The 22,852-nt window shown below is 39.8% G+C and overlaps 2 protein-coding genes across 3 annotated transcripts in view; both read right to left on the reverse strand.

The window, feature by feature from the left end:
- Positions 1–3,740: 3,740 nt before the first annotated feature.
- Positions 3,741–10,898, reverse strand: LOC124269708. Its single transcript, XM_046704742.1, has 6 exons — positions 10,793–10,898; positions 9,096–9,164; positions 7,161–7,271; positions 6,547–6,621; positions 5,508–5,640; positions 3,741–4,084 (listed from the first exon to the last, which is right to left on the reverse strand). Exons 1-6 carry the CDS (start codon positions 10,802–10,804, stop codon positions 3,984–3,986), a joined length of 501 nt encoding a protein of 166 aa, XP_046560698.1. The 5' UTR covers positions 10,805–10,898; the 3' UTR covers positions 3,741–3,983.
- An 8,868-nt stretch (positions 10,899–19,766) lies between these two features.
- The window catches only part of LOC124269706, a 95,080-nt gene continuing 91,994 nt past the window's right edge, over positions 19,767–22,852 (reverse strand). Inside the window, exons 2-7 of one of the 2 annotated variants that reach the window (XM_046704740.1) lie at positions 22,682–22,750; positions 21,617–21,727; positions 21,099–21,173; positions 20,638–20,770; positions 20,172–20,235; positions 19,767–20,018 (exon numbers count right to left, since the gene is read on the reverse strand). In XM_046704740.1, the coding sequence (XP_046560696.1) occupies positions 19,916–20,018; positions 20,172–20,235; positions 20,638–20,770; positions 21,099–21,173; positions 21,617–21,727; positions 22,682–22,750 (555 nt within the window). In that variant the 3' untranslated portion in view covers positions 19,767–19,915. Of the gene's footprint in view, positions 20,019–20,043; positions 20,236–20,637; positions 20,771–21,098; positions 21,174–21,616; positions 21,728–22,681; positions 22,751–22,852 lie in introns of those variants that run through there. The other variant, XM_046704741.1, reaches the window with a different exon arrangement.

A 22,852-nucleotide genomic window follows, 5' to 3' on the forward strand; every position in this document is an offset into this window, starting at 1 on the left:
TTCTCACGATCATCCATCTTGATTGCGTGAGGCGTTTAGAGTTATCTTTCCTCAGTGAGTCCTCGAGTCCATTGAATTGGACTCGAGTCCTGCTTTACCCGACTCGGCCCCGAGTACCCGAGTACTCGTGAGAGCCCTAGTGCTGTGTGAGTGAAAATGGCTGATGACCTATGATTTGAAATAAGCCAATCCCAATCAACCAGGTGATCATTACAAATCACATACCTGACAGAAAGATAGAATAACCTAATTACCCTATGACCCTGTAATGGAATGATTCAAAGCAATCAGAGACCTGCATTAAGCACTTAAAACACTATTTGCCGACAACTGCTCATTGTGAACACAATGAACCTCTGTTGAACCCAAAACAACACAGGTGTATATACATTTTGATAAAAAATAACGCAACACATGAAGTTAATATAAATGCTCTTTTGTCCACCCTATTACAATATTGTTGTAGTATTGCTGGAAGCGGTGTAAAACCAAACACTCACTCTTTCGGAAAGAATCAGAATAAGTAATATAATAATCCTTCGGAGTTATAAACAGCATGCCACAAAATAACCTTGTATTTTCACTACTGGTTCTTCTGTGGAAACATCCATTGTGATTTTTTATTTATGAGGGGTGTCTAGGTCCCTTTCCTTTGAATTTATTTGAAATGTATTTACAGATAATCTTGCATAGGGCATTTAATTAAGTACTTCTGTTTCCATTTTAATGATGTTCGGTCTCTATTTGATTTGAGTATGTAAGTAATAACACCTCTTTTAGAGTTGGAGATACTTCATTCTTTTGGAGACATCTTTCATAATTCTTTACATACAATAGTTTTAGTTTTTAAAAAAAATAATGAAATTAAATCAACTGGATATCCAGCCGTACAAGGGATCGTCTTATTTTTTCATATTTTTACAGTAACTGCAGTTTCCTTTTATACATTTTTTCAAATTTTCCCATAAATGGATATTTATGGTGGGTGTTTCTACATCATCTATATAATTACCTCTTCGTACCGTGTTGATGATGGATGGTTTTGTAAAATAGTTCAGCATTTTATCACCACCTTCATTATTATTTGGGATATTTTTGTGATTTTATTTGCTTTCTATTTTCTATGGCATAGAAATATTTAGTCGTTTATGACCTTCCTCATACTAGAGCATTCTATGTCTAATATACTCCTCGCAAAATGTATTAGTCTCATTATATTTTCATTTATTGAAATTGCAAATCATGGAATGATGCAGTTGAAAGGTGAAACATATGTACACACGATTAACAAAATGAATAGAAATGGTATTGAGCAATATTAGATTTACAAATCATCGAAAGCATGTACCCGTGAAACAGTCGTGCAAAATGTGCTGCATTGATGGAGCAAAATGTTAACATTAAGGTTCAAGTCAGATTTAGACAGTGAAGCAGTGTTCAGTAACGCGTATGACCACCACGAACACAGACGCAAGCTTCTACACGTCTTGGCATTGATCAAATGAGCCTTACAGTTGCTGTTGTGGAATGTTCTGCAATTCTCTCTGTAACACCTGCTCAAGGTCATCAAGAGTCTGGGGATGAGCATGGAGACCGTAAACACGACTTCCAATAATGTCCCAAGCATGTTCAATGGGATTAAGATCAAGTTACCTTGCAGGCCAGATGTGTGATGTTGTTGATCTAAACAACATCATTAACAAATCTTTCTCGGGCATTATCATCGATGGACGGGCATTATCATCCATAAAAATGAAGTTAGGAGCCGCTTGTTGTACCAAAGGGATGAATGCAGGAAGGTTTACACCGATCAGGGTGCATGTGTGAAGAGTGGAGCACATTCATGCCACACATTTTGCATGTTGTTTCTGAGGGTGGTTGTGTTCGGGTGATGTTGTCAATGTTATCAGATAAATCAATTTGACAGTCACTAAAGGTTATATATTCTTTGAATAGTTACCTTTCAGTAACATGTCGGTAAAAATCGCTATCGAAATTGATAAAGATATTACACTGAAAATACTTGATGCTTATTTTTGTGTGAGGAGCATACGCATTCCTAGGATTCTTCTTACTATATAGTTTGTTCTAGTTCAATCTTGTATTTCGATAGTTCAGCAAACCTAGTTTCGTACGTATTTTGAACATCTTTTCTAACGTTGTTTTCACGGTTTCTTGTTTCTTAGTTTCTTGCTCAACAGCTCTACTAATGCTGTTATTCTTAGGATAAGAACAGGATGGCGTGGACTTTCTTTTACTTTCATAAGAAAGGTTTCTAACAATAAGCTATCATGAACATTAAGTTGTATATTTGTGTATTTGTTTATTATCATTTTGTCTGTGTCTGGATATGCTTCAGTCTCCATTGATTTGCTGTGCCTAAGAAACTTAACACCCCTGACTGATGGTGACCAATACTGAAATTAACAACACACGTGTTTTCGATGGTTTGATATTTTGTGTCAAATCAAAAGCAAAGTCCCTGCCTTTCAAATGAAGTCATCATTTTGAGGCCGTGTCCAACACGTAGGTCCCAACAACATCAGAATGAACCCAAACTCTCCAGATTGGTCTGTTGATTTGTTATATATATGGTTTAAAAGCCGATAATGTACTGCCGCACACGTATTGTCACAGCTTAGAATAATGTCATAGTTGCTAATACTTTTATCAGTTCGGATGTCACGACTTGCGTGACTGTACGCTCCATACGGAAAATATGTCTTCTTAAAGAAAAAGCATCTATTACATATGTGTCAGTAAGTTGTGAATGCTTGCTCTGTATACTTGTTTCGTAAAACATGACCGGCTTAAATAGTTGTATAATTAATCTGGGTGCCTGTGAGGGAACTATTAACCAAGTCTTTATGTAAATTATATTTATACGTCTAGTTTATAGTCATTTTCCGAAATGATGGTCTGTTTGTGGTTTAAAGCCGCTGTTCTAGTTTGTAAATAATAGACTCTGGACCCGATAGTCTGGTGACTGCCATAATGAGCATCGTCGGTTGTGCCGGTAGGTGTTTGCTTGAGGGCAACTTGCCTGAATTTAAAGAAAAAACACCCCCATGTCCCTTGACACCTTCATTCACATTTTGAACATATTTAAGGAACACTGGTACAACGAAGTTCAGTATCTCAAGTGAATTTGTCTTACCTACTGTCTGCGTGTTGTTTAAAGTCGCACATAGCAATATTCAACTATATACAGACAATAGAACCACAGAAGGGACGTTGTCGTCCTCACAAAAAGTGTCAAAATTTACCAAAGCTCGACAACGCCACACGTGGGCCATTTGTTGTATAGTTGCTGTGTTGCATTGTCGCGTTTCGAATAATATTTAACATTTAAACGAAAGGTAGACAATGCGACATCGCCAAATGTCACTTCTAGGATTCCACAACAGACTGTAATCTAAGACTGATCTAATGTGGTGTCTAATCACCTTTCTTTATCACCTTCAATTACGGACGCGAGAAAGCGATGTGCAAATTCCTCTCTTATTATCACTTTATCGCTTCCTCGTCTCGTATTATACCTTAATCGTGAACCATTTAAAACCGATTTATAAAGCGATGTCCCCTCTCGGCCATGACAGTCGAGCTATTTTATGCACGCCCCGTGTCGTGGGTACGCGCAATGTACCATGACACCGAGCGTAAGACCAGCACAGGTAGCTAAGGTGCTATTCCAACTCTGAACGCCCATATTTGGAACTGATACCAAACACCAATATATATTTTGATCCATACAAACAACAACTTTATTCCACAATGGACAAAAATATTACAGAGGTGTCAGTGTTAATTTGCAGATTCAAATCGACACATACAAAGAATAGCGATAACGGCACAAAGTCAGACACACCAAAAATATTGGAATAATAAGAGCGAACTCGTGTGAGGATTTTTCAGTTACTCAATGTTTTGAAAATACATTTTGTATGTTGATGTTTTCAGGATACACGTTGTGTCCGTGTGTTCTAACATCTGAACAGATAAATTCTGCAGTGACGATACAGACGTCCCCTGTAGATGAAGTATCTGCAGCGAATTCTGTAGCAGGTGGCTCGCTTGCGCCTGTCTGAAACAGAAAGAACACAGAGTGTTTGACTGCTTGTCTAGAATAGCGTGCCTCAGTACACAGGGTGTAGTAGTAGTAGTAGTAGTAGTAGTAGTAGTAGTAGTAGTAGTAGTAGTAGTAGTAGTAGTAGTAGTAGTAGTAGTAGTAGCAGTAGTTGTAGTTGTAGTTGTTGTTGTTGTTTGTTTGTTTTAGTCTCATCTTGTAGTTACAAATATATACATAGTTTTATAGAGCATGCACAAGCCGCCAGAAGACCATAAGAGACTTAAAGAGCATTAAAATACGTGAGATAGATAAAATGATTAAAATAAATTACATAGAATTATACACTTGAAATAAAACATCACACACACACGCACACACACACGCGCGCGCGCACACACACACATAGTATCAGTGGTAAACACAGAAGCGCTCACACAGAGATACACGTTTTCACATTCACCACTCATACTTACACATACAAATACATACACCCACAACCACAGTCATACCAACACATACAAAAAACACATATTAAGCATCACAGTCACGAAGCTTTACTCAATGCACCACTGTGATGGATCTTCACAGGCCTTCAAGCGAACACACATGACTTACCCACCAGTCTTTATCAAACAATAATACTTCCTTTACAAAAAACCTACACACAGACACAGATGCAGACACAGACAGACAAACACAGACGCATGCATAGATCAATCCATCCATCCATACATCCATACATCCCTACATACATGCATGCATGCATACATCCATCCATCAATCCATCCATCCATCCATCCATCCATCCATCCATCCATCCATCCATCCATCCATCCATCCATCCATCCATCCATCCATCCATCCATCCATCCATCATCCATCCATCCATCCATCCATACATACATACATACATACATACATACATACATACATACATACATACATACATACATACATACATACATACATACATACCATGAGGAAATCCATTTCTCGTGTCTCCCGCCTTGATATATCTAGAATATTGCTTACAGTTAAAAGCACAACTCACTCACTCATTCATGTGAGTGCTGTGTGGTCCTGTGCGGTCCTGTGCATAGAGCTCAGGCCACAAATCAGTTGAAGTTAAGGAACGTTGGGAGCGGAGAGACCTCGGATGGGTGACCGTGTTTGGCAGCTTGAATACTGAGAGTTTCTAGGCCATCAGTCCTGCCCCACAACGAAGCACATGTGATACATGTGGTCTCACCTTAGGCAAGTGATTTTGTTCAAAATTGCCTCTGTTCACTAGGTGGGATAAGTCATGTGACTATTAACCTACCAGCGCCTCACCGGCAGCTTGGGTTATCCGGGATTATGATAATCAGCTTCCAGCGAGCAACCAGACAGAAGGATGGATACTAGGCGCTATAAAGAATAATGAATTGTTCTTATATACCTCCACTGACAGCAGTGTCGTCAGCCACGAGGACATAGACGTCGCCTGTGCACCATTGTTTCACACTGTCCAACACAGCTTGGTCAGTCACCAGTACCGGAGTCTTTGTTTGGTCTATTGTGGCCTCAGTCACCTGAGCAGTAAAACAACAACACTAAGGTAGGATTGTCAATTCAGTGAGTGAGTTTAGTTTAACGCAGCACTCAGCAATGTTCCAGCTATATGGCGGGTTGTCAAGTCAGCCTCAATGTAGTTACATGACTATTATATATAGAACGTCACTGCAAAAGAATACCCAATCTTGACTATCCTCAGAAACAAATTCCCTTTAGTGTAAAGTGAAAAATACCTGTGAAAATTATATGCATGGATCACTAAAAATCAGTGATGACATCAGGTGTTCACAAAAAGGGAACGCATGTCCCGAAAGCTAAGGTCCATCTAGCGCCAACAAGATCTGAAAGGTTCAGGTCCACTTGAAATACATTAAGCCAAAAATTGAATTTCGGACCACTGAAACTTCTGATACATTACCGCCTCCAAATTGAAACAGGTCGATATATTAATCAACCCAGACCAAATAGATTATGTTTTGTATGTAAAGTTAACTTTATTGAAAATGAATTTCATTTTATTTTGGTATGTAAATGTTATGAAAATCTGAGATGTTTGTATTTACCACACAATTTCTATTCGAATCCCACTATTCATAAGTATGGTCATGACAACTGGCAATCCATATATTGTAAATAACTTAGCTATTTATATACACAATGCAATGAAACTTAGAGATTCACTTCTATGCCAATAATATCATATTTCCTTTTGTCTATTTTGTTAATTAACTTATTGTCTTCTGAACTATATATGCACATATGTACCGCTCATATGTAATCCTGAAGTGTAACCTGGGCCTATGGCCTCCACTAAAAAGACAATAAAGATTGATTGATTGATACTTATCGAAAAACACTCAAATGTGTTTTCGATCTCTGCGGACAAAACTAAACTCGCCAAAGATACATTAAACTGTACTCACTTCGGCTGGCAGCGGGGCTGGATCTTCGTCAATGAAGCAGGTATCGTTACCCGCAATCTTAAACACACGGCGGCCCTGTGGAAATAGTTGGACAAAAACATGAAACTAGTGTAAGGACGTGTTCAATCCATGTTCTATTACTTTATTACCCTTACAGCAAATTTACATTTATATCGAAAATAACAAATATTTAAATTTGTATCCGTTCCATTGATACAAATATGGCTAACACTCGCCAAAACCTTCCCAGGAGACTGGTGATAAGGCCAACAAAGATTTTCATACCACCAAATTCAGCCTTCATTTTGGGCTTTTGGGCTTTAATTTTGTGCATATTTGGGCACTTGTTCAAATAGAATCATTGAATATAAGAAAACTGAGAAACTGTTGTATCGAACGAAAAATAAAATTTAAACATTTATTTTTACAATAACAACAAATGCTAAATATGTTAATCGATTATCTAAAAATAATATCGATATATAATGAACTATATTTCCATTCTACCACCAACCGTAAAACAATATTGTGAAAGATCCGTAAACCTCAATTATGAGGAGCTTAACCGTGTAAGACATCCTGATCGAGTAAATGCTGATATACAAACATGTTACCTTTTCGTCAACACCGACGAAGACGTTGTCGGCCTCCCCAGGTACTGACGACACACCTGTCCCATTCTCACAGTCCTCCTCCACCAGGGCACCATTGTCCATCTTCTCACACTGACCACATAGTTCACAAGAAAACAATGAGGAGAATGACGCTAGACAGGCCAGTTACCAACGTCAACTGGTTTAACATGGTATGATAATGCCACGGTTTAAGAGAAACTATACCAGTTATTGCCGTCAAACAACAACAAAGTTTCTTCTCAAAGAAGCTAACCAATTTAATTGTAAAGCCCTCTTAAATGCGCAAATCATTTTAGTGTATATGCAAGTGCTTTTGGCCTCGGGGCATGTAAAACAAACTACACCAATCTTGTCTCGAATGAATGATTTCATTACACCAAAGGGTCATTACGAAAAAAATCATCTTTTGTCAGTAGTTAAACATACTTTTCTTCCAATTAATATCAGATGTTTAGTATATACCTACATATTAATATCAAATATTTATTCATGATATTTAGAAACTTTTATAAAATAGACAGCATAGGTAAACTCATGCCAATTGTTCGTGTTAAACTATATTTGAAAGAACTTACTCACCAAGAAAACTTAAATATATTGAAGCATGTGATCACACCCCTGATGTCCCATATGAGAATACTATTTCCTGGTCAACGTGAAAATTGGAAACAAAGTTGAACTCATGTCATTTTGTCAGTTCTCTAAAATAGTTTTGTTCAAATTAATGCCAACTTATTAGTATATATTTATATTTTGGACAAATATTTATCCATGTTGTTGAGAAACAGCAATGGCAAATCATGGTGTCCCACTGACTATGTATTCGCAATGTTTACATCTGGACCTGATAGTCACTTTTAGCTTGAAACATGACTTAGTTTTGAATTTAGTTGTTTAATGCTGAACGTATATTCGTATATGTTTACACAGCATTGGCAAACCCATGTCAATGGGGTGCATTTAGCAAAATTGAAAACAAAATAAAGATTTAACATGTGATCCAAATCGTGACAATGCATTCGAAATGTTTACGTCTGGACATGTTTCTTACTGCTAAATTAGTGATGAAATATGACCTATTTTTTCATTTCGTTGTTTAACGCCGAACAATATTATGCCGAAACTATTAAGGATGTAGCTACCATGCAGTCTCACTGTCACTATGAAAAGAAACAGATAGGAGGGGTCGTCTCAAAAGCAAAACATGGGGTCGGGCTTGGGGATAGAGATATCAGCTAAGATAAGATAATCCTTTAGGGCAATTATACTGGGGAGGTACACGGCACGTCATAACAATTTACAAATAATATCCAGTCCTGTCGATCTTCGGGTGGTCATCCCACCTATATACTACGATGCGTTTCTATGGTTTTTCGGGTATCATACTCTTTTACATATCTCAACATAAACTATATGAAACTATATGAAAGAAAGACACGTTAGATGTTAATCAAAAGATGAGACATCGTCAACATACATGCAAAAGCACAAAATATCTTTGAGATGACCCCTTGTGCCTGTAGGCAGCACGTGCATTTCATGCCAGGTGGGTCGACGGTCCGTCGTCATACCTGGCTGAGCGATCTAATTGCCATCTATAGTCCGACCTATTGTTTTCAGCCGCTATTCAGTTTTTTTCTTAGTTTTGCACGATTTTACGAGTAAACATGCTTTTCTGGATATCGTATTACGCATCCCACTGAACGCCCAGTTAGGCCGATGTGGGTTATTTCGACATATGCTATTTGCAATTGTGTAAATTTTAGGGATACAGAGTAACAGCCTAAAAACAGTTTTTTTCTATTTCCGACAGTACTATAGTATCTGTACAAAAACTAAACACTAAAACACGACACAAAAACAACAACACACTATAACGAAAAGGATCCAAAACAAAAGCCAACGGTTACTTACTTTCGTCACTAGGGGAGTTGAATAGCCAAATGCGCAGAAGCACAGGACCAGTGCAAGAACAAATGTTACCTGGAAAACAGCCAATTAAAGTAAAAACAATATAATGTAAATACATACTAACATTTGTATAGCGCCGATATCCAGCTCAGCTCAGCTGCTCAAAGGCGAAATGGGACACAAGTGATTCCACTACAAGCTAGACATGCGAGGGTCGTTCAAAAAGTAGTCGGCCTAACTGTATTCTCGATGTCTAATGTTTGAAAAGCTTCCAGTAGATTTTGAAGGAATCATTAGCAAAGCCATATCCAAAATTTCACATATGCGGGTAATGTGGTTAAGGAGATATTAGTCATCACAACCCATTTGGGTATAATATTTCAAAAAGAAAATACAGAAAATGAAAAACGAGCTGTCATTTGGTACCTGTTGGATAATGGTATGCCCTCAGATAATATTTTATAAAATATATTCAGTATAGTATTGAATGACTTCCCGTCATATTCAACATTCAAAGATTAGGATTGCCTGATTTATATTTAGACAGGGGCTGTTTTTTTAAGGCCGTCCCCTTTTTATTCTGTCAAAAACATTGTGTCCAGATATTCAAGCTGGCCCTGTTTACAATATATTGAGAGCTGACACTTGTGTGACCATTCAGTATTTAGTTTGAATCCTTGACATCGTGTATGAATAAGTGAAAACATTAGAATAAGTTATGTCCTTATGATTACCTACTCTGAACGGGGGTGGGTAGTGTCTCCAAAACAAGCTCTTTCAGTAAACATGAAGGGGGGAGTCACTTTAACAAGCGATTGCAGTTTCAGATTGCTTCTTTATGCACTTTAATATCTAAATTTGATTCTAGCGGTTTTCTACCTATCTCAAACACACAAAATGTGTCTTGCATATTTTGTTTCCTGAAGTTTGTGATGCATTTATTGCAGATTTTTGCGTTTTGGGGGGTACCAAGATAAAAAGTAAAACAAAATTGGGATCTTGCGGCTGGAACATAGCAAAACCAATTTGCTTGAGATTGACAGAAAATTAAAACATAAAAACAGCTGAATTTGTATCATTTTCTAGGTAAGGCCGACTACCTTTTGAACGACCCTCGTATACCACATTTAATTACATTCTGAACGAAAATTAGTACGCAATCTGTCGTAAATTGTATTGGGATGTTTCAGTTCCAGGAAATGCATATTGAAAGAATTTGAGACTATGGCTCGAAATGCAAAAGTCAAATTTAGGTACTTACGAAAAATACAATATTACGATAAACTGAACATGTGTGCTGAGCCTCATGGCAGATTAGACAGTATGGAATTCTATAACAGACTGAAATAAATTGCCTAATCAAGGAAAGAGTAGTTTCTGTTTTCAGTGTAGTCGGAGATCCGTGATGAAATCAAGCAAAAGATAAAATTATCGTATAAAACGGAAATGTTGTAGATCCCTTGGAACAAGTAATTCTTTACATTTGGATTAAATAGTCATTATGCATCAGTTATACTTATAACTAGGTGTTTCCTAAGTGAGATAAAGAATAATTAACGACGACGATGGCAAGGTGAGCTAAAGATTACTGGGCGTTGACAACTACTGAAGATGACTTGTGACCTGCGACGACATAAGTCACCCGAGTAAAAAGAAAGTTTAATCCCAACACAAAAAATGCAATTCAAAATGTTACTTACTTTGACGCCCATGGTCTTCAGATTTCAGATGCTGAGTTGACAACTTCGGTTTCTTTATGTCAGTTCAGGATCACGCTTCCGTTGATTCTGTCCTCAGTCAAGATTTAAGCCACATTTTATACATTCGGTGAGTCGGAGCTAAACCAATCAAAAACTCTGATTGCACAAGTAAAAATTCCCCGAACTGTTTTCTTGCGCAATTGTTCTTGAGCTTGAAACAGGATTGAACGTTGCCACGGCTTTGTTGACGAATGTGTGTCACATAACGCATTGTTGATAACTTGTTGAATATTCATATACATTCGGGGAGCCTTAGTTAAGCCAATCAAAAACTATTTGCACAAGTAGAAAATCCCCTAAAAATATTTTGCACTAACACTTCTTTGTTGAAATGGAAAATCACCATATTTGTTCTACACGGAGTTCTCCAAGCAAGGTAGTGAAATGCCATTATAATCTAAAGCTGATCATTTTAAATGATATTGCAGATTTTTTTAACAATGTCCTTGAAACTCAATCCTCAGCATTTAGTTTTAATATTTGTTTTATTTGGCATGTTTATTTCATTGATGAAACGTGGAAATGGTGTCCAATACCAACTGTGAAGTTAATGAAAGCATAGTGTTCATTAAAGGGATACTTCAAAATACATTGTCGCAGAAGTTTTTTTTAACCGAATTCGGGTATTTTTTATTTAACCCTTAACATTCAAAAGTTTATGAAATCAGAAAATTGGAACTTTTGTCTGCTAGAGAAAGTATAGACACGACACAGCGTTGAGCTCCAATGGTGTGTTAGAATCTGATGTTGATGGGTTCGAATCCCGACATGAATATGATCCTTCCTTTATTACAAGTTTCGATTTAGCCTTAAATACTTCGAGTAAAATGCTTTTGAGAACAGAGTTAAATGTACTGTCTTGCACAGTACTCCTTCAGTATGGCGTCCGTCATTATATATCTCACCCTCACTCACTCTCTCACACACACGGGTGCACGTACAGTCAGTAATACACGCTCCTTACGCTCCATCACAATTTATACACTGAGTCCCTACTGGAAATAATAAGGAGAATATGAAGCAAAGTAAGGAGACGTTGTAAGTAAAAAGTTTCGACTAAACTTAAATATTTCGTGTAAAATACTTTTGAGAACGGAGTTAAATTACTGTCTTACACAGTACTCCTCAAATATGAGTGAGTGAGTATAGTTTTGCGCCGCTTTTAGCAATATTCCAGCAATATCACGGCGAGGGACACCAGAAATGGGATTAACACATTGTACCCATGTGGGGAATCGAACCCAGGCCTTCGGCGTGACGAGTGGACGCTTTAACCACTAAGCTACCCCACCGCCCCTGCAATATGACGTTAGTCATTATCACTCTCTCTCTCTCTCTCACACACACACACACATACACACATAAATAAGGAGAATGTCAAGCAAAGTAAGGAGACATTGATGTGCACACACATCGAAGCGCGATTTTGAGTTATGTATTCAAATTGCAAATACATGAAATCTGAAATGTATAGAAAAAAACTTGCAATCCTCTACAGCTTTGATGGGTTACAATATGGTGTTTGATATAGGTAAGATGAAAGACACAGCACAACGGTCTCCACTTTCTGATTTAAAATTTTAAAACTATTATTCCGAAAGTTTAATGTGCACCTAACCGAACAAACCGGTTGTGAGTTATACATGTAGTTATGACAAATATGAATTCGTTTTATGGTCAGACTATACTCGTTATATGAACCTTCACAGGCTTCTACAAAATACACACATCTGTGACATATGTGATCTGAATGACGTCAGTGTAATGACACGCGCACGCGCACGCGCGCACACACACGCGTACACAGGTACTTGTACACATACGAACGCGTACTCAAGCACACACACACAAGTACACAAGCACACACACAAGTACACAAGCACACACACAAGTACACAAGCACACGCACACATACAAACACACACACTTTCACGCTCTCTCTCTCACACACATACACAAACTATACGCATGCACGCACGCACGCACGCACGTAAGCATGCACGTACGCACGCAAAATAACTTCGTCGAGTGTAACTTGCCACGGGATAATTAACGCTAAGTGTATGAAATGGTGTTGATAAGTGTTTATTGAAAAATACAATTCATGATGATATGACGAAATATGCCACACAAAAAAATAGAAAACATTTCATCTGAACGCTTCATACGTTATATCAAAATGAAGTACAACTATCTCACACTCAATATTTCAACATTCTACTTTAAGCGGAGTGGTTTGTTTTTTAAATCTTTTCATCATAAACGCCCCCAGAGTCCACTCGGTGAGCAAGACATAAAACGGGTTTAAAAATATACGCTTTCTGCTTAAAAGAGATGGGTTCTAGGAAAAGCCAGCAATACAAGATTGAGGTCAAAGAGTATGTACATATTGTTGTTTCATGTTAAGCGTACAGTGGAAAACTACCCCGGGTAAAAAGACACTGAATGCACTCCGGTATCTGTTTTTTTGCATCCGGGTTCAGCGTTTGTCTCTGTCATACATATTTGTCAACAACCCACTATATATAGTGACTATATGTGTGGACTAGGCTAACTGCCTGTCAAACACATTTTGCTAAAGAGTCATATTGGGAAATCTTCCGCCGTGTTTCACAGTTTTGCATTAAACTGCAGTTAAACGTATCTAACGTTTTATATATAAAGGTTTAAACACATATAGTTAAAACATGTGTATCTATCAGCATAACATTACCGTCATGAAAACATACAAACAATAACGGGATTCCTTTATTCGTCATGTTTAGTGTAAGATCAGAGTATGGTGTAGTTTGGATAGTGAGTTGGTTTCATTGCAACTGTGAACAATATTCCAGTTATATTAGGGCTTATAATTAAGGAACACACAAAGGTATAGACAAAACATGTATCTGCAAGCACTACAACATAGCCATTGAACATACATACACATGTACCCTAACGGAATATTTGTATTCCTGATGTTTAGCGTGTATGTATATACTGGAATATGTTGTACTATGAGTGAGCTGGTTTCAACGCAACTGTGAACAGTTATATTAGGGCTTAGAATTATGTTAGGATTTGTAATTAAGGAACACACAAAGGTACAGACAAAACATGTATCTACAAGCACTACAACATAGCCATTAAACATACATACACATGTACCCTAACGGAATATTTGTATTCCTGATGTTTAGCGTGTATGTATATACTGGAATATGTTGTACTATGAGTGAGCTGGTTTCAGTTATATTATGGCTTATAATTATGTAAGGGTTTGTAATTAAGGAACACACAAAGGTACAGACAAAACGTGTATCTATAAGCCCAACAGCACCGTCATGAAAACATACAAACCATAACGGCATTCCTTCATTCCTAATGTATCGCTGACAGGTTTTTAAAATTTACTTTCAATAACTATAAATCCATAATTTGATTTAGTCACGATATGGCTGAAATAATGCCGATGTGACTTAACATATTATTTCACTTAACTCACTCATTTCTAATGTTTCTGTATGAGATTTCACTATTGGAATATGGTGTACCATGAGTGAGTTGCTTCCAACGCAACGAAGTGTGAACATTATTCCAGTTACATTAGGGCCTATAATTATGGACCACACAGAAGCATAGACAAAACATGTATCTACACGCACAACACTACCGTAATGAAAACATACCTACCCTCACGGGATTCCTTTGTCCCAAATGTTAGTGTATGGGTTTTTACTATTAGAATATTGTGTACTATGAGTGAATTGTTTTAATGTAGCTGTAAACATTATTCCTTGTATATCACGACTTATAACTAAAGTGAAATAAGCGTGTGGAGTATTGTGGAGGACTTGGTCAGATGATCCTTGAAAAGTAATTGAGTATGCAATTCTACTCAACGAATGGCTGAAATAAATCAGCAGTCTGGCAAGTTATAATATGTATAAAATAGTAATTTAGAGATACATTATATAACATGCTGTCACGCCTGAGGAATGTAAGTCTTCACTGTAGGGCTGGGACGGATCCACATTTTCTACCCGGGTACCCCACCCGCTATTACCCTACCCTACACGGATACCCGTTATGTTAATTCCTGACATCAAATTTACAACAAATGGCAATATATTCTTCAGCTCGGAGGCTAAAATTTCTAGTTTTTCAATATCTTAACCATGTACATGAATTATATTAAAAAGTGACTGTAAATTATGGCTAAATCTTCAAAGACAATACAACCTATTAATCATGAAAGAATAACATATTACATTTACTATTATTCACATGAGCATAACGGGTCCGGGTATTGAGACGGGTTTCCGGGTCCAACTCATTACCCACCCCTCCCGGGTATCTCGGGTTACCCGTCCCAGCCCTACTGCACGACTCATAGCGGTTCGGACCACTGGGTCAACCGTACCCAACACTGACCGTGGCCGTCATGGTGACCGTACCCGTGACTGGGGAATCCATACGCTGCACACAGTGAACCCATCATTACTGGACATGTCACTTGACATTTTCATTCTATGACCTGTCGAGAAACGGGTTAAAAGCTGTTCTTCAGCAACCCATGCTTGTCGTAAGAGGCGACTATGGCATTCGATGGTCAGGCTCGTTGAATTGGTTGACACATGCCATGGCAGCTCAACTGTGTTGATCGATGTTCAGTATGTTGATCACTGGATTGTGGCCAACGTCATTATCATTTACATATAGCTGGAATATTGCTGAGTGCGGCGTTCAACAACAAACGAACTCTCATTTAATGGACATATATTTTCGGATTAAGGAAATTTCTTGTGTAAGATTCAATATTCGACTCCTGAAAAGTGGTCGTTCAATAAACAGAGGTCCTCGTTGTGGTCATTTTGTATGGAAACAAGTGGGCATACATATAACAGTGTTGATCAGTGGGACTTATTTCATAGGGTATTGTAAATATCTTTCAAACAAGTCCAACGAGTGCTGACACTGTTATTTTCCAGCTGTTTTTGTACAGGTGGTTTGTGTGTCTACTCAGGGCGTTAGTTATGCATCGTTGGTGCTATTGACAGTCTCTTTGTGTCACCAACTGAATCACGTTCAGAATAAAGTTCTATTTGAAAAGGATTTCTTAAAAATCAGTCATTGTACATTCATAAGACTTGAAGCAATATATACTTCCTTTCAAAAGTTTAGAGTCACTAGTGTAAATAGAGCCACTTACTTCAGGCAATTTGCGAATTATTAACAAAACTTTACACTTAAACGCAGTTGTTCACATGCACGATATTTGTACATGCTTTTCAGCAATTCGATGCCTGATCCTCGAGCAATTCATCAGCATAAGGTTTGCAGTTGGTTCCCCCAAGTTAGTGGAGAAATCAATCTTCGATTTAACAATATATATGTACATAACATATAGTGAGCGTTTTAAGTGAGTCTAAACTTTTGAAAGGAAGTATATATTCGCGATACTCTTCAACGAAACCCAATTATTTTGAAAATGGCACACGTAACATTTTAGATGTTACAGAAATAAATATTCTAGAGCTTTTGTTGGGTTGAGGATGGCTGTGGTGGCGATTAGATGCCTGACTTAGAGTGAGGGTACGAATCCCGGATGAGACTCGACCTGATACGTACTTGAATCTTGTCTTTATTGAGAAAGAGTAATCTCAAATACAACATAGTTATGTTACATATAACTGATTTGGTTTACCGTTTTTCCTCTAATAAGTACCGGAGCGTATTGGAGGCCGCCGCTTAAATTTTCAACGGAAATAAATATAGATTCTCTATTGGTATTTCATTTGCAAACGCCATTGCGAATAAGTGGCACACTCGGTGGTGATTAGAGACCCTGCGCTTAGTGGAGACCCGACGCTAAATAGAGACCCTGCGCTTGTTGGAGACCCGGCGCTCATTTCTTGAACAGTTGCTTTACCCCCGGCCCTTGAAAGAGACCCTGCGCTTGTTGGAGACCCGGCGCTCATTTCTTGAACAGTTGCTTTACCCCCGGCCCTTAAAAGAGACCCTGCGCTTGTTGGAGACCCGGCGTTCATTTCTTGAACAGTTGCTTTACCCATGGCCCTGATTAGCGATCCTGCGCTTGTTGGAGACCCGGCGCTCATTTCTTGAACAGTTGCTTTACCCCTGGCCCTTATTAGAGGCCTTGCACTTGTTGGAGACCCTGCGCTCATTTCTTGAACAGTTGCTTTACCCGCGTACCTTAAAAGAGACACTGCGCTTGTTGGAGACCCGGCGCTCATTTCTTGAACAGTTGCTTTATCCCCGGCCCTGATTAGAGACCCTGCGCTTGTTGGAGACCCGGCGTTCATTTCTTGAACAGTTGCTTTACCCATGGCCCTGATTAGAGATACTGCGCTTGTTGGAGACCCGGCGCTCATTTCTTGAACAGTTGCTTTACCCCCGGCCCTGATTAGAGACCTTGCGCTTGTTGGAGACCCGGCGCTCATTTCTTGAACAGTTGCTTTACACACGGCCCTTAAAAGAGACCCTGCGCTTGTTGGAGACCCGGCGCTCATTTCTTGAACAGTTGCTTTACCCCGGCCCTTAAAAGAGACCCTGCTCTTGTTGGAGACCCGGCGCTCATTTCTTGAACAGTTGCTTTACCCCCGGCCCTTAAAAGAGACCCTGCGCTTGCTGGAGACCCGGCACTCATTTTTTTAACAGTTTCTTTATCCCCGGCCCTGATTAGAGATCTTGCGCTTGTTGGAGACCCGGCGCTCATTTCTTGGACAGTTGCTTTACCCCTGGACCTGATTAGAGACCTTGCGCTTGTTGGAGACCCGGCGCTCATTTCTTGAACAGTTGCTTTACCCCTGGCCCTTAAAAGAGACCCTGCGCTTGTTGGAGACCCGGCGCTCATTTCTTGAACAGTTGCTGTACCCCTGACCTTTAAAGAGACCCTGCGCTTGTTGGAGACCCGGCGCTCATTTTTGAACAGTTGCTTTACCCCAGGCCCTGATTAGAGATCCTGCGCTTGTTGGAGACCCGGCGCTCATTTCTTGAACAGTTGCTTTACCCCCGGCCCTGATTAGAGACCTTGCGCTTGTTGGAGACCCGGCGCTCATTTCTTGAACAGTTGCTTTACCCCTGGCCCTTAAAAGAGACCCTGCGCTTGCTGGAGACCCGGCGCTCATTTCTTGAACAGTTGCTTTACCCCCGGCCCTGATTAGAGACCCTGCGCTTGTTGGAGACCCGGCGCTCATTTTGTGAACTTTTGCTTTACCCCGGCACTCAAAGAGACCCTGCGCTTGTTGGAGACCCGGCGCTCATTTCTTGAACAGTTGCTTTACCCCCGGCCCTTAAAAGAGACCCTGCGCTTGTTGGAGACCCGGCGCTCATTTCTTGAACAGTTGCTTAACCCCTGGCCCTTAAAACAGACCCTGCGCTTGTTGGAGACCCGGCGCTCATTTCTTAGTCAGTTGCTTTACCCCCGGCCCTTAAAAGAGACCCTGCGCTTGTTGGAGACCCGGCGCTCATTTCTTGAAGAGTGGCTTTACACCCGGCCCTGATTAGAGACCCTGCGCTTGTTGGAGACCCGGCGCTCATTTCTTGGTCAGTTGCTTTACCCCTGACCCTGATTTGAGACCCTGCGCTTGTTGGAGTCCCGGCGCTCATTTTGTGAACAGTTGCTTTACCCCGGCCCTTAAAAGAGACCCTGCGCTTGTTGGAGACCCGGCGCTCATTTCTTGAACAGTTGCTTTACCCCTGGCCCTAATTATAGACCCTACGCTTGTTGGAGACAAGGCGCTCATTTCTTGAACAGTTGCTTTACCCCCGGCCCTTAAAAGAGACCCTGCTCTTGTTGGAGACCCGGCGCTCATTTCTTGAACAGGTGCTTTACCACCTGCCCTTAAAAGGGACCCTGCGCTTGCTGGAGACCCGGCACTCATTTTTTGAACAGTTGCTTTACCCCCGGCCCTGATTAGAGATCCTGCGCTTGTTGGAGACCCGGCGCTCATTTCTTGAACAGTTGCTTTATCCCCGGCCCTAAAAGAGACCCTGCTCTTGTTGGAGACCCTGCGCTCATTTCTTGAACAGGGGCTTTACCACCTGCCCTTAAAGGGACCCTGCGCTTGATGGAGACCCGGCGCTCATTTCTTGAACAGTTGCTTTACCCCGGCCCTGATTAGAGATCCTGCGCTTGTTGGAGACCCGGCGCTCATTTCTTGAACAGTTGCTTTACCCCTGGCCCTGATTAGAGACCTGCGCTTGTTGGAGACCCGGCGCTCATTTCTTGAACAGTTGCTTTATCCATGGCCTGATTAGAGACCCTGCGCTTGTTGGAGGCCCGACGCTCATTTCTTGAACAGTTGCTTTACCCTGGCCCTGATTAGAGACCCTGCGCTTGTTGGAGACCCGGCGTTCATTTCTTGAACAGTGGCTTTACCCCCGGCCCAGATTAGAGACCTTGCGCTTGTTGCAGACCCGGCGCTCATTTCTTGAACAGTTGCTTTACCCCTGACCCTGATTAGAGACCCTGCGCTTGTTGGAGACCCGGCGCTCATTTCTTGGTCAGTTGCTTTACCCCGGCCCTTTAAAAGAGACCCTGCGCTTGTTGGAGACCCGGCACTCATTTTGTGAACTTTTGCTTTACCCCCGGCACTCAAAAGAGACCCTGCGCTTGTTGGAGACCCGGCGCTCATTTCTGGAAGAGTGGCTTTACACCCGGCGCTGATTAAAGACCCTGCGCTTGTTGGAGACCCGGCGCTCATTTCTTGAACAGTAGCCTGAGCATCGATCTACGCAGCTGGGATACGATGACACATGTCAACTAAGTAAGTCTGCCCACCCAATCCTGTTAATCGCCTCTTACGACAAGCATGAGTTACTGAAGATCAATTCTAACCGGACTTCACGGGTCCAACTCCAGCCTACATTTGGAATTGCTAACAAAAAACAATAAATATTTTGATCTCTAAAAGCAACAACTTTATTCCACAATAGACAAGAAATTTACAGAGATGTCAGTGTTAATTTAAAGACTTAATTAAAAAAAAAATAAAGAATAGTCATAACGGGACAAATTCAGACACCCTGGAACCATAAGAGCGAACACCTGTGAGGATTTTACATGTGATAGTATATACATTTTACATGCTGCTGTTTTTCAGGGTACGTGTTGCGCCTGTGTGATCTAACAGCTAACAGAAACAATACGCAGTGACGATACTCGTCGAAAGAGCGAACGAACGAGCGAACTCGTGTGAGGATTTTTCAGTTACTCAATGTTTTGAAAATACATTTTGTATGTTGATGTTTTCAGGATACACGTTGTGTCCGTGTGTTCTAACATCTGAACAGATAAATTCTGCAGTGACGATACAGACGCCCGTAGTAGATGTAGTATCTGCACACTACTCTGTAGCAGATGGCTCGCTTGTGTCTGTCTGAAACAGAAAGAACAGAGAATGTTTAACCACTTGTCTAGAATAGCGTGCCTCCGTACACAGGGTTAACAGATTCAGATTCTTCTATTCTCCATAGGACCACCAAAGGTGGTGTAAGAGTGAATCACAAGGTATGATAAAATAGTATGGCGAGGGAAGATTTAGGGCTTGTAGCAACCAACAAGAAGCAGCTTCACTCATTGCACCACTGTTGTGGATCTACCTAGGCCTTCAGGTCGACAAGCGAACGGTTTAATCATGACTTATCAACTAGACTTTATTAAACAATAATAATATCTTTACAAAAAACTATACACACAGAGAGACTCACAGACACAGACACAGATATACAAACACTGACAAAGACCGAAACATAATCATTCATTCATTCAGTATTAATACCTCCAGTGACAGCAGTGTCGTCAGCCACGAGGACATAGACGTCGCCTGTGCACCATTCTCTCACACTGTCCAACACAGCTTGGTCAGTCACCAGTACCGGAGTCTTTGTTTGGTCCATTGTGGCCTCTGTCACCTGAGCAGTAAAACAACAGCACTAAGGTACGGTTGTCAAATCAGCCTCAATGCAGTTACATCACTATTAAATATAGAACGGCAGTGCAAAAGAATACCCAGTCTTTACAATGATCAGAATCAATTCCGGTTGGGGTGAAGGGGAAAATAACTTTGAAGATCATTGGAATTGATCACTGCAAATCAGTGATGACAACAGGTGTTCGCGAATAGGGTGAGCATGTTCTGAAAGCCAAGGTCCATTTAGCGCCAACAAGATTCAAGTCCACATCAAGCCGAAAATTGAATTTTGGATCACTGAAACTGCTATTACACTAAACTGTACTCACATCGGCTGGCAGCGGGGCTGGATCTGAGACAATGAAGCAGGTTTCGTTACCCGCCACCTTAAACACACGGCGGCCCTGTGGAAAATGTTGGAAACAGCTTGAAATCAGTTTAAAGCTATGTTTAATATTGATACAAATAGGCTACCGACAGCTAAAAACTTCCCATGGAACTGGTAATTGGCCCAACAAATAATATTCATACCACCAAATTCAGCCTTCATTTGTAACCATTTGGCGTAAATATGAACTCATTGAATATAAGAAATCTGAGAAACTGCATTTATTAGTTAAATATTTATTTCGAGCAAATTAAAATGATATAATTTCTAATTCTGTTCATCGTGTTAACTTATTATATTAACATAATATCGATATAAAATATATAACGAAATATATTTTCATTCTAACACCGACTGTAATACAATATTGTGAAAAATCAGTAAAGCTTAGTTATGAGGAGTTTAACCGTGTAAGACATGCTATCCTGGTATAGAAATGCTGATAAACAAACAGGTTACCTTTACGTCAACACCGACGAAGACGTTGTCGGCCTCCCCAGCTACTGACGACACACCTGTCCCATCCTCACAGTCCTCCTCCACCAGGGCACCATTGTCCATCTTCTCACACTGACCACATAGTTCACAAGAAAACAGTGATGAGAATGACGCAAGACAGGCCAGTCACCAACTGATTTAAGATGTTATACTAAAGCCACAACAGTATTCCGCTGACCACCTGATCCATTTAGTCAACTCGTTCGGCAGGTCATTTTCACATTTATTTCGACATTACTGACATCTTCAATTGCTTTGGAGATATCTTGAATTGAATTAGAGGCATCTAAAATTGTATTGAACATGTCTTCAATTCTGACTGTTACAGATTAATTGAAGACATCATTTATACATTGCAAGATATTTCATGTACTCCCTACCAATGAGAAACTATATCAGTTATTGCCATCACACAATAACAGAGGTTCTTCTCAAATGAAGCTTCATAGTTTAATTGTAAAACCCTCTTAGCTGCGCAAATAATTTTTTTGTGGATATGTGAATAGTTTGGCCAAATGGTTTTGGTTTTAATACCAAATTATTAGTATACATTTATATTTTGGACATATGTTGATAACAAACGTTTTGTGTTGAGAAACAGTATTGGCAAATCATGGTGTCCCACTGACAGTGTATTCGCAATGTTTATATCTGGCCCTGATTGTCACTTTCAACTTAGCGATGCAACATGACTTTTGAATTTAGTTGTTTAATGCCGAACGATGTTCCAGTTAAAAAGCATCTCCTAGAAATAACCGAATCAAACTGACTGGACTGAGTTTTACACCCCTTACAGTCATCATGGATCTAACCCAGGCCTTCAGTTTGACAAGCGAACAGATTTACCACTTGGCTAACTAAGAACCTTCATCAAACATCAATACTACCTGTACAAAACACAAACAAAACACACTCACTAAAACACATTACAAAACCAACAACAGCGAAGATTACAACACACCATTACAAAAAAAAAAGAACAACAAAAAAAAAAATCAACCAAAACAAAAGCCAACGATTACTTACTTTCTTCACTACGGGAGTTGAATAGCCAAATGCGCAGAAGCACAGGACCAGTGCAAGGACAAATGAAACCTAGAAAATATAAAACAGCAAACTAAATTATATATGATATAATATAAACGTGATACGGGCGATTCCACTACTAGCTAGACATATACCAAATTTTATTACATT

The sequence above is a fragment of the Haliotis rubra genome, unplaced genomic scaffold (assembly GCF_003918875.1).
Source record: "Haliotis rubra isolate DU_JTF1 unplaced genomic scaffold, ASM391887v1 Scf1469, whole genome shotgun sequence".
Lineage (NCBI taxonomy): Eukaryota > Metazoa > Mollusca > Gastropoda > Lepetellida > Haliotidae > Haliotis > Haliotis rubra.